Source organism: Haemaphysalis longicornis, unplaced genomic scaffold (assembly GCF_048455015.1).
Source record: "Haemaphysalis longicornis isolate Haplotype H1 unplaced genomic scaffold, Haemaphysalis longicornis Haplotype H1 scaffold_12, whole genome shotgun sequence".
Classification (NCBI taxonomy): domain Eukaryota; kingdom Metazoa; phylum Arthropoda; class Arachnida; order Ixodida; family Ixodidae; genus Haemaphysalis; species Haemaphysalis longicornis.
Genome location: NW_027526225.1, coordinates 83,375,841 through 83,392,383, shown reverse-complemented (window position 1 = coordinate 83,392,383; position 16,543 = coordinate 83,375,841). Strand labels below are relative to the sequence as shown.

Below are 16,543 nucleotides of genomic sequence, written 5' to 3'. Positions count from 1 at the left end.
CGAAGCACCCGGTCGTGAAGCACTACCCGTCCACCCATGCGGTGATGAGGATACGGAAACAGGGGACGCGTATCAGCCTGAAATAGCCATTCTGGTGTGACAATGGTGGTCTTCCCTATGTTTCCGAGATTGGTCCCTGAATTGGGCCCAATCAAGTAGCACATTAAACGATGACTGACCGCGTGGGCAATATACCGTATTTTCGTACGTACAACCCTCCCCAAAAGTTCGAAAAAATAAAAGTAGGGTGCAAATAATACGCGAGAGTTTTCTTTTAATGCAGCTTCACGGCAATGCGCGTTGTGCTGTGAAGCTCCGGCGCAGTAACACTGACTAAGCCTTCGTGGCAACGATTGCGCAAAACATACAAGGACAAGGAATTAAAAACAGGGACGAGTGCACTCTAACAATGGAATTTTATTAGTGAGTTGTGACTTTCGCCTTGCAGTCAGTGTACTCTACTTGTTAAATATACGCTTTTTCTGTCTACATAGTATGTGATGCGTTGCTTGAGCAGTAGCTTTGGTGCAGCCTTTCCTGTATCAAAAGTGCGTGCAGTACGCCAGGATTTCGTTTTCTTTCCGGACGTGTTGAAAAGGGGAGTGCGGATTATATGCAGGGGCGGGTTATACGGGTGAAAGTACGGTACTAACTTGATATGTGTATCCGAAAACTGTACTAACTCTTCTTAAAAAAAATAAAGTTCCTCTGGAACTTAAAGGGACCCTGCAACACTTTTAACAACCTTTTTTTCAAATCTTAAAAGCTTGCAGAACGTAATCACCCAACGCACCCAGTACTTAGATCAGGGGGTCGCAAAGTTCCTAAGCTAAAAATTACTGCTCTATGCACATCAGATAAGTTATAAATTCGCTCAAAATTTTTTGCTGTCTTTCCTGGTCTTGACCTTCTCAGGTGGCTCGAATCACGTGTATAAGGCCATGTAGCGGCTATTGGCCGGTTTTTTCTTCAGTTTCTTTAGTCGACTCATAAATATGCTTTTACAGCCCCGTGACTGTATTTTATGTCTATTATCACGGGGTATTGCAGTAAAAACGGTTCATCTGAAGTCCCTGCCATTTCAAAGTTTTAGGTATACGTGTTACTTTACCACGACGATGCGACAGCCCATGGATACGGTCGTCAGTCTTATACGGTACAGCGTTGGTGAGGGGAAAATAGAGTCACGGGATATTATATCAACTCGAAAGTGTTTTATTCATGGATACACCAAGATTTGACTGACGTCATACCCGTCTCGGAAATGAAGTCAGTACATCGAAGCAAGCGGCCTGTAAAGGGTGCACCCCTGCACACAGTCTTCTTGCGGGGGAGCAACCTTTAGTACTAAAGAGTTCATTAAATTTAGGGTTGTTCGTTTTCGAGTTTCATATTTGATCACGAAGGTGTTTTATGCCGGGATACACCAAGATTTCACTGACGTCATATGCATCACGGAAATGACACAAGTACACCTTTGCCGAAGCGATTCACCAGAAGGACTTCGCTCGCCAAGCACACCCACAAGACAGCCGTCGACCCGCAAATCATGCTCAGCTGCAGATTTCGATGCACAGTTTTTTACGTATTCCTATGACAGAGGAAACGACCGCAGTTCTTTTCAGCTTTTTTTCACCCTCTTCCCGTGATGGTAAACTTCAGACCCGTGCACACTTCGCATCGCTTGAGACTTTCTGTAAAAATACTCGCGCAAATTTTCGGTCTTTACTTTGAGCGAAACTAAAAGCTTTCCTCCGGTTATTCGCCTGGAGCAGTACGACTGGAAATATCCACTTGGTAACAACAACGACGACCGGCCTTAAAAATTGTTCGAGGTTGTTTCCGTCGTTACACGGTGTTTCACACATCCTTCGCGTATACCAAGTTACTAACTCCAACACCGGCCAGTGACGGGTGCCAGTATGGGCAGCCGATCACTGAGCGGCGCAAACTGCAGGCTTCGTTTTCTTGGAGGCGCGCACCGAGGCCAGAAGGAGAGGAGAGGCGCTCCTTTTTGCCGCCGTATACATTAAGGCGACTGTCGAGCCCCGCAAATGAGCGCCACTTTTTTTCGCTCCCCGGGCAATCATGATTCCCAATTCGACACTGCCCCATTAAGGGCTCGTGAATAATTTAGCGGAAGGAGAAATGGGGCCGAATAAAACGGCAGGGGAGAGGGGGGGGGGGGGGTGCTCTATACCGGGGCCCGTGTTTGCTGTAATCTTTGTGTTTGGAAGCTGGAATTTGGCAACCCAGGCATCTGAGAAAGTTTTATTTCTGTTGTTTCGATTAAAAAAAGCCGTTGCAAGGCGTCAAGGCGACGTAAGGGACGTCCCGGGACGCGGCTTCTAGTCTCGAGTGGCCAGTGCTACTATTACGGGGAGTCGGAATTCGCACCACAGGTACCAATAGCAATTGTTCGCTCTGACATACCAATTGTTCGTCCTGACAAGGTGTCTTCGGATCGGCAAGTTGCGAATGTGCGGGGAAAGGACTCGGCAAAATGCGGTATGCTGGCCGGTGACTCACGTTCGGTTCAATCCAAGTTTGCAGCGCACGACGCATGTAACCACGAATCGGCCGAAGCTGCGCGAATTGTGTGGACAAACGCCGTTTAGCTTTTTGTGGCAACCATTGGTCAACGAAAGGCTCCCCAATGATATTGAGTTAATTCCTGTTTTGAAGGAATTAATTTCAGCACTGAATATTATGGCGGTGGTTGGTTGCTGTTTGTGTTTGCAAAAAAAAAAAACGGTTGTTTAGAAAGTTTGTTACGTTTTAGTCAGCTATTACAGCTCAATTGGGCAGCAGAAACAAAAACAGACATACAAACACCAAAAAAGACACGGAGGGAAGAAAAGCTTTCCCGAGTATGGTTCAGAAACACGTATTCAGACTCAAGGTTCATATGTACAATTGAAGACTCAGATGTCGTTCGTGTGCATAGCTGAAAAGTCAAACACTGTTTGCAAGCAGCGGAGGTTCAAATGTTTGTCTGACTGTGGAGACAGTAGAACGCTGTGCACTGGCTTTCTTTGTTTCAGTGCTGAGGGCTTTACGCAGTTGTGCGGGTGAGTGTTCTTGCATCAATCGAAAGGACCTTTTAACTTAGCTACCTGCTGCAGCGGCTACGTAAACACCACCACTCGCGCATGGGGCGCATATTGGCATATTGGCCCTGTACGAGGAGGTGGTGGCCCCCGTGGAAGCAGGCCCCCCTCCAAACGGCAATCGGCAAACGGCAATTGAACTTCGGCAATAATGCAAACGGCAATTGAACTTCGCAGTTCCATATCTCGGAGTACGGATACGCTAGAAGAATTCTGCCAAATGAAACTGCGTAGAAACACGATTACGACTAACTTTTCAATACAAACATAACTGCCTACTTCAGCCACAAAAAAAGTTAATTATTGAATTTTACTTAATTAATCGACCGACATCAATAGTTATGAACCAATTCTGTGTCCCCCTCAGCGCATAATCTCACTGTATAGGCGGCATTCACGTATAACTAATCGCCTAATTTTAAAAAAACCTGTCGACTTAATTTTGATCACCCTTTTTGATCACGACAATTAATCACCGGCTCCACCGGTGATTAATTGTCAGTTGAAAGTTAGCGCTTGTCCTGTCTCCTGTCTTGCGCATTGCCTTTGGTTTTTCCGCTAAACAAATTTAAGAATTCCCATAAATACACGCACCATTCTCTTGGTTTCCACTTGCCTTGTTACGAGACCTCGGAGACACGACTTTTTTCTGGCGTTTCAGTTCTAGTGATTAGAAGATCTGTGACGGCACGTAGCAGTGTCCTCGACTCGCACAACAATGACCTAATTTTATGCGACGGCCCTAAGAATACGAGAGTCTTTCGCGAGCGTTCCTGCTCATGGCGTGCCAGATCGTGTGTGTAAGTAACGTGCACGCTTGGTGACGTTCCCACCGTGACCGTGCCGTAGACTTATAGGAGCTCGAGAGGTTCATAACTGCTTTCCCTGACGTGTCGCGAATGTTCTTTTCGGTGGCGAAGAGTGCCACGACAATTTTCGCCGTGGGCGAATTATAGCTGTAAGACGGTGCTACAGTCCTCTGCAGAATTTCATTCCTATACAGTTACCACACGGCTCCACGGAACGCCACTAAATTCTGTTTACATGGTGCGAATTTCGCCTGCGAATTTCTCCTGCGAATTCGCAGATGCGGCCCCGCTGGAGCAGCAAAACGCTCTGTTTTAGTATTTTCATTGCTGTGACGAATTGACGAATTCCAAATGCCGTTCACAGGAGAATTTCGACTGTTGCAAACATATCGAAACTTGTCACAGCAATGAGAATAGATACTCTTGCCGCACAAGCAGCACCGCATCTGCGAATTTTGCACCGTGTAGAACCATGGCTTAATGCATCATCTTTGAGGGCCGCACTAGCGCGTCAGCGTTTGGGGCTATTCGAACTAAAAACAACTGTAGCTGTCCTTGGTTGAAACATGGTATATACCCCCTAACAGTGCGGGAATATTTGCTCGTTGTAATCGTGTATGGCAAGGCTCGGCACAATCGAAAAAGTCCTACGACCTTGCGTTATAAATGCCTCGGTGCTGCGTCGAAGATTAACCTTCCAGACACGCGCGTTACCGCCACTGAAGAACAACGTATACGCTTAAAAAAGAATTGAAGAAATAAAAGAAAAAGAGAGTGGAAAAGCGCATTATCGGCTGCCGTGGCAAGCGCCTCCCGCCAAATCCAGTAGGATAGATATCTGAGGCGACAGATGGAAGGGGATGGCCATTTTTGTTCCTCGACGCTCCCTGTCTCTCCGTTTGCAGCCGGCATGCCGGCAACGCCAACACTGCCTTCCTCCGCGCATCGCTTCGAGAATGCGATGCGCGCCTTCTCTTACGCACGCCTTCTCTTTCTTGCGAGGTGGCCTCTTGTGAAGCTTCGGTTTTTAAAACTTACTGGTATTTTATTTATTCGTCCCCTATACGATGGCTGAGCTCAGCGGCGTCGTGCTCGGAGAGTACTACGACTGGTCCCACAGGGTTTTGTAATGAGTAGTGCAGCAAGACAGAAATAATTTGTACCCATTCTTCTCAGTGATCAAAAAAAAAAAAGAACAGAATGCACAAGAAGTGACTTTTGCAATAACTGTCAGCTAGTGCTGAAACTATTTAACTGGTTTAAGTACACATTCTTTGCTGTTCTATTGATTTCTACATGATTGCCGAAAGCAGAACGGTAATGCTCTCTCAGAGGCGACATTACAGGACTATCACAGACGGTTTGATCAGACCAAGCACGGAATATCGCGAAACAGCAGCATGCCTTGCTGCTTGTGAGGCGTTTAATATGTGCCGGTGTGGAGGCATGTGACGCTGCTAGGCTTCAGGGTACGCTCAGAGATATTTTGCTGCGGACCCTACTAGTGCCTGTGCTTTAAGTGATCGATGCATCGACTGGTTGATCGATGAATTGATTGATTCATTGACTGACTGACTGCTATCAATCAATCGATTGATCGATGATTGATCAATCGATTGATCGATTCATGGATTTATTTATTTATTGATTGATTGATGGATTGGTTGATGGATTCATTGATCAATCTGTAACTTGATTGATTGATCGATAGATTGATTGATGGATTGGTTGGTAGATTGGTTGGTTGATTGATTGATTGGATCGATCGATTGATTGAACAATCTGCGAAATCTTACAACCGAGTCCTACTGAAATGTTAAATTCTGCGTAGTTTACCGGTCAATAATATGCCAACCGCAGTATCCTTGCACGAATTTGTTCTGCAGCGTGTGTTTTGGGAGCTTCTTTATTTTATTTCTTCATTAAAGGTACTTGTCTGCAGTACTGCTGTCATGGTCTTATAGAAATAAAAAAGATTAGTGTATTTACGTGGCAGTTCAGGACATTACTCTTTTTTTTCGCCAAAGGAAGTTATTATATCTGCGACAAAGTGAAAAAAAGGCTGCTATAGCATGACACAAGCCCACTATTTATGGAATTTGAATTGTGGACAGCCGAGCTTAATGGTTGCCTTATGGTAGCCTAATGGTGGCTTAATGGCTTCCTTGTTTACAGCTTGTATTAAGACACGACACATACTAGCGAGTGTAACAACCATTATCGTGGAAATTGCGTTTTATTTTCGGAAAATAAGCTTCCATTCTCCTGCAGGCCACGCGTTCGGAAAAAAGTTGACAATATTGCTGCGAACCACGCTTTGTGAATCTCCTTGTTTTCGTCTTGTTTCCAACGCCTCGTCGCGCTGGCTTGTCCCGTTTCGAAGGCGGAGCGTCCCTCTGTCTGTTCTCTCTGGCGTCAAGCCGCGCCCGGCTATCTCGCTCCTCAGGGAAAAAGCAGTGCTTGCCGCTGGTCATCCACCCATACTGTTCTTATTTTAAGTGCAGGGCACTTTAGGGGCGCGCCTTGTCATAGTAGCTCGCTTGGTGAACCCAACTTCCTCCTGTATAACCCAGCCTCCTGTATAACGCCTTGTGCCTGCTGACGGCCAGAAATTCAGCCGTTCTCTCAGGTGGCGCCGTAATCCCTGGTTCTCCTATGTTGGCGAGGGCACGGTCAACAATTGTCTACACACCTGGAAACAATAAGCGGTTTTAAAAAAAAAACTTCTCAAGGCCCTTTGCAAACAAATGGTACGTGTTGTATAAAGGTGACTCTGGTTTTAGCACTGACGGGCAACTCCTGCTTGAACAAAAAGGTATAGAAATTCGCGAGGCCAGAAATAAAACCATCTTTTAAATGGCTTGGGTGATGCTGGAACTTGACTGTGTAATTATAAAAAAGATGGTCTTTCTCGGGCTACCATGTTCGTTCGTAAATAATTTAACGCAAAAGTTTTTTTTTCTGCGCTTCTCTCGAATCAGCCAGAAATGTTATGGGTGAGTTTACTGGTCGGTTTGTGACCCACTCGGAATTGATCGGGCATTCGGTATGTGATTGGTGACGGAAGAATGAATGGACCTGGGAGAAGTAGCGAGAGAAACGAGCTAAGTGCATGCTGAATGTTTATCCTAAGCGTATATAGGGGCTCTCAAATACTGAGCATCGCCTTGAGCTTAAGCTTGAAGTCGTCATTCTTTGCGCAACAGCCAGGCATTGCCGATTACCGCGTCGTCAATATATCTAATACATGCGCGATGGCACCATTTTGCGGATCAGTGGCGACGGAGAGATGGGGAAGGGATGGAGGAGTGTGGGCGCCTACCATTTCGGGGACCGTAAACAATATTAGCCGCAGAATAAGACAGAATGGACTCGTAAGTAAAAAATGGAAGCTAACTGTTTGGACTTATTAAAAAAATTAATTAGTATTACTCAATTATCACTGAACACCGAATCAAGAACCATTATTTTTCACTTATAAACTCCTATAGAGTGGTAGAAAAGTTAACTGTCCCTTATCGCAGTGACAACGGTGGGGACATGTATACATTTTGTTGGGAAACTCCCGTAGTGAACCTGAAAGGGCGAGCGTGCAGGCGGTGACAGTACACTGAACGCCGTTTAGTAGTTATGCGACGCCACACATAAATCTTCGGTTTTTATTATTGGCTCATGAAGTCCAAGCTCGCCGCTTTTCGGAGTTTTGTAACTGGGATACGTCATCGCGTAGCAGACGACGGACGCCAAGGTGCGTTTCAGTTCACCTCCGCTTCAAACAGAAGTTCGCATCGGCATGACCATTGGAAAACCTTGGACCTTGGCGCCCCCACGGTGAACGTGCTGCTCCAATGAGTTTCGGGGCGACAGAGCAGGCACATTCGGTTATACAGGAGGCTACGGTGCAGCGTTCGTGACTCGCGAGCAGTGACGTAAGGCCGGACGTCCTCCGGCGCGCGCCACATAGCGTATGAGTGCCTGAACTAAGCGTCCCTACGGTTCCGATTGGAAATTTGGCGAAGCGTTAGACAATGTTTATACAGGCGGCGTTGACTAGGCCGACCTGTTTCCAAATTGAGTTTTTAATACTCTCAAAGCTCTCTTATGCTTGTGTCGTTAACTGTCTATGAAAACGGGAACTGTTCTTTTTTAGGGAATGAAGGTAGTACTATTTTTATTATGCACTTCAGCATCAATAGTGCGGCGTCGACGAATGGCCGGCGCACTTGGGGCTTCTGCGAAGATGTCAGGCGACGTTGGCAGATTCACAGATTCGGTGCCAGACGTCTTGGGGAGAAGCGGCGGTGTCGGCGACCGACGACGGCGGCTGCACAACAACGCACGCGTGGCCGGCGACGGGGAATGGCGGGGGGTGCAGCCGCAGGCGCCCGTGGTTGGGGCCCGCGTAGAAGAGCTCGCACTCGTCCACGGACCCGGGGTGCCTCGTCGTCACGCCGCCCAAAACCAGCACGAAGCTGTCGCCTGCGCAGTCACAAGGTCCCGTCTGTGAGACGGACGTCTGACCACGCTCAGCTCAGCGCTCTGCCCTCTACGGGGCCGCTCACACAATCGAAGCGTTGAAAACGTGTGTGTGACAGAGAAGGGGGTGAGAAGCATAAGATTTTGCTACATGCCCCTCTCTTTGCTGACGGGGGTGGCAATAGTAGATTATGTGCGAAATAGTCCTTGATGAACATTCTGCAACGTGGAGCGTGGTTACTTCTCCGTACGCGCTGAAAGCGGGAAGATGCCATCATTTTCCCCCTTCAATGTTGATTTCATGTCCACTCCTCAGGCTATCCTGAAGTTATCAAAAGAGAAAAAATTGGACATCTCAAAGCATCTCAGGAAAGGCCTTTGTATCCACTCGAATGTCTGTGAGAGCTCCTTACGAGTTTTGCCATGCGAGTAATGTTCGCTCATCCCCTGTTTGGCTGCACTCTCTCGCCCCTTCGTGTTTGCTGCACTGGCACAGGCACACAGTGTGGCACTGCACTGGCACTGCACTGGCACTAGAACTAAGTGCTGCGGCAGCCGCGTGGCGCTGCCAGCGGACGGGGAACGGCGGATGCCGCAATCTTGTCTGCACTGCCCAGGCATTACAAACGCAGCAGAGGCGAGAACTCGCGGTTTTACTTCTGAGGCACAGGTTAGCGTTACGAAACATGTCGCACACAATAAGCATAGCCGGCGCCACATACAGACGCCTCCGGCGTTTTTTTCCTGTGGGACATTTAAAGCTCTCGCTCTAAAGCAGCAGGCCGGCACTCACTCGGGTTAAAACTGGTTCGCCCCCTGGCACCATCTCCTTTGTAAATTTACGTTCAAAGTTACGTTCAAAGTTAGGAAATGAACGCGTTTTTTGCTGATTGTGCCCGCTCGTGAAGCAGCTCGTCTTGTAAAACCCACTAGTCGTCTCCTATTTCTGGTTCCGTACATTCATTCAGCTACGGCGTCCTGCCCCTACGCGTGTATCCAACTCCGCTTTTCCCACTTTCAAGCGCAAGCAGACTCCTCTGGATCGTTAACTGAGTTTTTAACGAAGATTATGTGGCTTGGGTGTCATGTATTTTGTTATTGTTCGCGAACGAGGTCTCCAGTAACTCTACGTGTCTTTGAAGCGCGAAGTGAAGCGAGCCAAAATCGCCCCTTTCTACACACGCGCAACCGTTACGACGCGAAGATTAGACACTAGGCATGTATTCCTCTCGCGACGAAGACATTGTCGCCACGGAAGATGAGGTAATCTCGACACATCTTTCATTAGGCATAGAGGGTGGCGCATCTGGAATAAAATGTAGCGCTTTCTTAATCCAGTGGGATATGCAGTCTTAGGTTCCTCGCTGAAGTTTGAAGCTCCAAGTAACAGTGAACTCATTGCAAGGGACCCGTATTGCTCGATAAAAGCGCATCTTACAAACTGCTTGCTCCCGTGTCTTCATTTTAACGCGAAGCTTTCTATAGCTAGGCGAACGAGTACTCCGGCGGTCCTGTGTGCGCATAAAAACTCCTCCAGGGCAACGGCATCCGCCTGCGCGGAAAAACGAACAGGTGGGAGATACGTTTTGAGTAAGGGGAGAGAGATTGGCTCGGTTTACAGATGACGTATTCTACGTCTGCTGCTATGCTGTCAGGCAGGCCCGACAGCGCGAGGTTGAAGAGCAGCGGACTAAGTACTGCACCTTGGAGCACTCCGGCACTAGGGCCTCTTGGACTGATGAGGACATTGCCCACCCTAACTTGGAGCTGGCTACCCGACAAGAGAGTCTCTCACAGCAGAGCGTTCACGCAGCGAGCTACTGAGTGACGAGCAGTTCAAGCGACAAGGGTTGGCAGGTGCGGCTGCAATTGGGGTGGGGCTGTACGTTCCAGCTTCCCTGGTTAACCATCTGTTCGGTGTGCATGGGCGCATTTGTTAATCAAGCGATGTTTAAACCAATCTTTAATGTACCGGCTACAATTGCTCCGGAAACAACGAGAATTTTATCATGTTGGCGGCCAAGTTTAGTTTATTTTTAACACGACAACATTAGCTAACTCGGCAGCTAAGAATTCCACTGTTTAATCCACGCAAAAAGCACATAAACTGGCCAAAGAATGGCAGACGAAATGGTCCGAGCATGTAATATTTTAGAAAATTCCGGGCGATCTCCACTAACGGGAAACCTGTGGAGGGCGAGGAATTCAATGTATAAGCGTATTCTTGGCGCCTTGGCGTTTTTGCAGGCGGAAATGAAACCGTCGGGGGTAGAGGTATACAGCTTTGCTGTAAAAGTCTCTTGTCTTTGAAGCACGAAGCTCTCTAGACCGAGGCGTAAACAAGTGTCCCGGTGTTTTTTGGTACGCGTTACGTTCTAGCGTGAGGCGTAAACGAGCGTCCCGGTGTTTCAGTACCGTGACTACATGAGGCGACAGTTATGACGACGACATTAGACGCCGACAGCCGAGTCCCTATGGGGCTTCGCCACTAAAAAATTCTATCGCCCCCTTCTGGAAGAAAGATGGTTGAAACACGAAGCTTTTTTTTATGCAAATACAAAGTCCACAAGTCAAAGTCAAAGTCTATCACGACGCTAAACTAACCGAATGTGATGTTATGATCATGTATTAGGCTGTGATTGGGCCATCTGAATGTGCTGATTCGGTTAGCTCAGCGTTGTTGATTCAGGCTTCCCAATGGTTGGGCGAAAGGCGGGATCAACGGGTTATCTGTGCGCCTGTTAGAGAATGCCTTCATCATTATCGTTAGCCGTACGACGACGCTAAACTGCATTTATCTATCCCAACGAAAGCCATTATGCATGTGAAGACATCAGTGGCGTAGCCTAAAATATTTTTCTGGGGGTGTTAAACACCGCCGAAAAAAAAACCTAGAGAAAAAAATAGCGTGCGCGGACATATCATTCCATTTTGATTTGTTATCTAATTTTCTCGTTTTGCTTTTTACATATTAATGTATCGATGCGCAGTGTGAACAGCGTTGGTGAAAACAAGGCCGAAATGTGGAGGGCAACGGGGGGAGGGGGAACCATTGCTCAGAAAATTTCGGGGGGTGTTCTGACGCTGAAAGACATCGCCCTACGCCCCTTAAAGACAGCCGACTGTTTATGCGCTGTGTGATTGATGTGCTCATTGTGGAAACCCCTTGCGTAAAGTTAGCTTTCCTGCGGTGCTTACCGACACCGCCACTTCCCTAACGGTTGCGCACAAATTAGACATAAGCAGTACCGTTCCAAGCTACTAAACCTGCTTTATAGCAACGTTGTTGAAGGCAAGCTAGCATTTACATAACCGAGAGTACCAGCATTCTTTTAATTAAAAACACACGTCATAGTGGTTTCTGCGAGTGACATAAGAAAAAATAACGCTACAACGCGTTAAAAAAGGGGTCGAGAAGAGGCGAGATCAAAGAAAACAAAGACAAAAGATTTAGAATCGTACTGTTTCAAGCAGACAAAAAAAAACAAAAAAAAAAACACAAGTAGAACGACTCGTGCAGTGCCGACACCTGCCGCGCGAGAAGTGAGAGATCTCGGGAAAGTTGAACTGACCCAATTTCAAAATGATGGCCTAGTGCGATGATGGGAGAGCGGGATAAAAGAGTGCCTACATGCGGAGGAAGAAAAACGCGCGAAGGGAAAAAGATGGTGAGCGGTGGTGAGAGGACATGCAAGTTGCGCAATCGGGCACTGATGCGTTCGCATTAATTACATATCGTACAGAGAGATCAGGCAACCCCGTAATTGTGGAGCGCTCCCTTTACCCCCTGACTTTTAGCGCCGGTTTCGCCCGACTGGAGCTTCTAGGTCAAACCTGTTGGGAAATGGAGAAAAGACATGGAAAAGCGTTTCTCTTCTAAGCCCTTGGACAAGCTGGGGGCCTAGCGTCGCCTCGTGGCCGGTAGGTCGGTTAGAAGAGAAGTATATTCCGCCTTCCACGAGATGGCAGCACCACGTCAGAAGTACCGCTTCTCGAAGCCTCATTCGATCTCCTTCAAAGTTCGAATACTTCCACAATACCCGCTTTCTCTGTTCAGTAATTGTTCTTGGTAATTGGGCAAAGCCCTTCGGAATCATTACCAGCAAGCATGTTAATAATTTACTGAAGCTTAAAGAGTCAGCGAAGTGAATTAGTCACATTTTCAGATCCAAATCCACATGAGAAGGTTGGAGAAAGAGCTGCAGTAGTGCAGCTTGACAGCTACAACCCCCGGTTACATAATTTCAACCACACCCTTTGACTGCAGCATTTAGCATGTGTAAATCATCCTTTTCTATATCTCAAAGAACATAATATAGCAGTGCAGTAGACAACGGTAAAATCGCAGTACTATTTAAAAGGGACACGAATGAATACATGTATTACAGTGGAAAACGTTACTGTACAAAGTGCAGTGGAAGGGCGGTGGAAGCAACAAATAAAAAATTCAGTACGGCGAGCATCACTGAAGTAACACTCCCAGCAGGTTCTTTTTGGTTACATGTCTAGGTCAGCACCATTTTTCATGAGAATGTTGGGTAATCTTGGTATTATTGAGCTTGACCCTGAGTTCTTCAACACAATGATGAATAAGTCAGGCTGGTGGATAAAAACCAGTGCTCGAGAGTTCTCACACTCTACGCAGAAATATTTCGGGTCAAGGTGGCCAAGTTATCTAATTTGTTGGTTTTATGGAGACGCTCGTTTATTAAAATACGAAGTGCATCAGTAAAGGACCAACTGAGTGACTTATTGGAGTACTGGTCATTACCCGCCGCGGTGGCTCAGTGGCTAAGGCGTTGCGCTGCTGAGCACGAGGTCGCGGGTTCGATTCCCGGCCGTGGCGGCCGTTTTTCTGATGGAGGCGAAAAGCAAAAACGCCCGTGTGTACGAGATTTCGGCGCACGTTAAAGATCCCCAGGTGGTCAAAATTAATCCGGAGCCCTCCACTACGGCGCGCCTCATCGTCTGCGTTGCGTCGGCGCGTTAAACCCTACAATCAATCAGTACTGGTCATTACTTTGATGACTTTATTCCGTAATCGAGAACGTTTAGAGGCGTTTGACAGAGTAGTTGCGCCCCATATTAAAAAAAATATTACATAATTTGTTTCTTTATATAATACACATTTATTTGTTTGCTTACAGCACGGCAAATAACAACACATTTTTCCACGGTGTATTTTATGCCATTTTACGAGGCCCATTAATATAGTTTAGCTAGAATTTCATCGTCTTGGTTAATCCTGCCTGTGCAGTTTTTATCGCCTCAGAACAAACTAGTGCCGTCCGCGTACATTATCAATTTTACGGAAAACTAATTTACACAATTTCGTTTAAGAAAAGGTTGAATAGATAGGGAGCCAATATGCTTCCTTGCGGAACACCAAGGAAAGTTCACTTTGTTAAAGACGAGTTATTTATGTTTAGATATTGCTGACCGTTACCAAGGTATGATTCAATGAGCTCAAGTTCAAACCGCGAATTCCGTAAAGTTCTCATTTATTAGGTAACAGTTTCCACTCGAGAGAATCAAAAGCCTTCGAAGAGTCTATAAATACTTCCAGTACGAATTTCTTGTCCTCAATTTCACGGTGAATGAATTCCTTTTGCGCAAGTAACACCCCTTCAGTGGAGCTCTGCTTGCGGAAACCGAAATGAGCATCTGATAATGTTTTTCTTATCTGTAAAGAACGCGAGCCGAGAATACAAAACTTTTTTCAGGGCCTTTGCAGATAACCGGTAAAATGGAAATGGCCCTATAGTTTCCCCGAACAGTTTCTATCCGTTTTTTGTGCAGTAAAATTACTTTCTCGTTTGGAAAATTTGCAGGAAATATACCAACAGAAAAACACAGAATAAATTGTTGTCACGCGGGAAATGATTTTAGCATAAATTTGATAGGGTGTAGCTGAAATTTAAAGGATCAAAACAGTTGCCATTTCTCAGCTGTATAATTGTTGAAAATACCGTAGCCTCTGTTACTGGGGCTAGAAATAGTGAGTCTCAGCAAGGATTTCCCATCTTTATAGCGTTATTGAGTAATGCCGGTGAAGACGACGACGTCACAAGATATTCGTTGAAGGCATTTGCCAGATTGCAGGCTAGAAATATTGAGTCTGAGCAAGGAATTTCCATCTTTATAGTGTTATTGAGAATTACGGGGGAAGACGATGACGTACAAGATATTTGTTGAAGGCATTTGCGAGATCGCACCTTGTTAATATTTTGCCATTAGCGGTGATTTCTGAGAATGCTGTCGTGTTGCTGCTAGTCCCACAGAAGGGTCCTATTTCTTTCCAGGTTGCCGTAGCATTGACTACATTCTAGCACAACAACAAAAAACAATAACAATAGAAACAATAACAACAAACAACAACAATAAACACAACAATGATAACAATAACAATAACAACAACCACAACAACAATAACAATAATAACATTATTAATATGTTATTGAAGCACTGGTTTTTGCGGGGCGAAATTCTTTGTTGAGGCTATTGCGAAGATGTTCGTATTCTTCTAAAAGTTCTCGCTTACAGTGGGTGAGAAAGTTGGCATACGTGACACCTTTCATTTTTAATTTAAAGAGTAGGTGTCTATTGATGTAGGGCTTGCGGATCTTTTGTGAGGTGGTAAACTTCGTGTAAGGAAAACATTGATCGTATAGGTGCTCATCTTTGTTGAAGCTATCCATTACAGTGCTAGCATATGTGGTGCTACAGACCTCTATTCAATCTATTTCTAAAACATCATATCTAGAGTAATTTATATTGTCTGACGAAAAATGTATTGATCTAACCAGCGGTATTTTAACTGTACAGTTTCGAAATTATCGCTTAGACACAAGCTATAACACCAGCCTTAACGTTTGTAGTACCCGCACCTATAAGGAAGAAGTCGATTAACCTTACAGTCCTTAGCGTTATTCATGTTGGAACGTTTATAACCTGATTAAGTTAAAACTCTGATATAACAAAGTCATCTCGTTCGTTGTACTACCATCAGAAGACATGTCGGTATTAAACTCGGAACCATAAACTATCCTAAGGTTATTGTTGATGCAGTAATCGAAAGAGCGTTCAAAATAGCTCAAGAGAAAATGGTGTGAAAGAGAGGGAGGACGCTAAAGAACGAAAAAGACGTAGTCGTTCTGTTTTACAAGCAAAATTTCAGAGTTGCTAGATGAGCACGGGAAAGCCTGTAACAGATAACACTAGTAAATATCTTTGATACGCATAGATACACCTCCACCTCGGCGATAGGAACAATTTAAATATAAAAAAAATTGTATCCTTGAATTTTAAATACACCTTCGTCAGTTGTAAACCAGGTTGCTGATAACATGATGACGTCAAACTGAAATCCAATTTCTTTAAACGAAGGCACGCGAAGCTGAACGTCAACGGAAACAACAAACTGAAAACTAATGAGAACTTCAGTCGTCCCCATGGCTGCTTTGCATACTACTCAGGGTTCCCTACGGGAAGATGGTGCAATTTTTTTTTCTCATGTTTTTCGCAGACTGCGCATTGAAATGGAAAAGTTTTAGTTCAGCTAGGTGGGTTTTGCCGAGATGGGCGACTTGCATATAAGTCGGAATACAGAAAAATAAAGCCATTGCAACCGGGTCTATGTCATAGTTTCCAAGTCGTTTTCGGACCTTACGACAACGGCTAGGTCACCTTCGTTGCGCCGTACCGAAACTTTTCCGTTGATGTGCCAAACGATACGGAAGTTCTTTACGCGTACCAACTCTTCCGTTTCCCAGAGTAATGTTCTAGAGCCCATGGCTTCAGCCACGAGTACAAGTCTCGTGCGTGATCCCCTTTTTGTTTTGTTTTTTGGCTTAAAATATTGTTTTGAACGCATTTTCTTGTGTTCGCTATTGCAACAGTTGCGTCCACGCCTATTTTTAATTAAAATAACACTGCTGGTATCACTTCACTTATGTTCCGCCTGAAATTTCATTCGTGGTTTATTTTTCTTGAACAATTGTGATTATTCTGAACAATACTGAACATCGTATTAAGCATGCTATAAGATTTAGAAGTTTGGAAATGTTTTGCCTACATAATCGTCTCGTTGAAGAGATAATTTTGGCTGCCAGGCAGCTGAATCGAAACCGACAAACAGGGCAAAATGAT

The 16,543-nt window shown here is 45.6% G+C and overlaps 2 protein-coding genes across 2 annotated transcripts in view; one reads left to right on the top strand and one right to left on the bottom strand.

Moving 5' to 3' along the window:
* LOC144161704 (uncharacterized) overlaps nt 1–16,543 on the top strand; it is a 277,618-nt gene that overhangs the window by 93,916 nt on the left and 167,159 nt on the right. The gene's annotated exons all lie outside the window — the stretch shown is intronic.
* Nucleotides 8,142–16,543, bottom strand: part of LOC144162899 (alpha-scruin-like) — a 38,675-nt gene continuing 30,273 nt past the window's right edge. Inside the window, exon 8 of the mRNA XM_077693619.1 lies at nt 8,142–8,398. Within this exon, the coding sequence (XP_077549745.1) occupies nt 8,163–8,398 (236 nt within the window). The 3' untranslated portion in view covers nt 8,142–8,162. The remainder of the gene's footprint in view (nt 8,399–16,543) is intronic.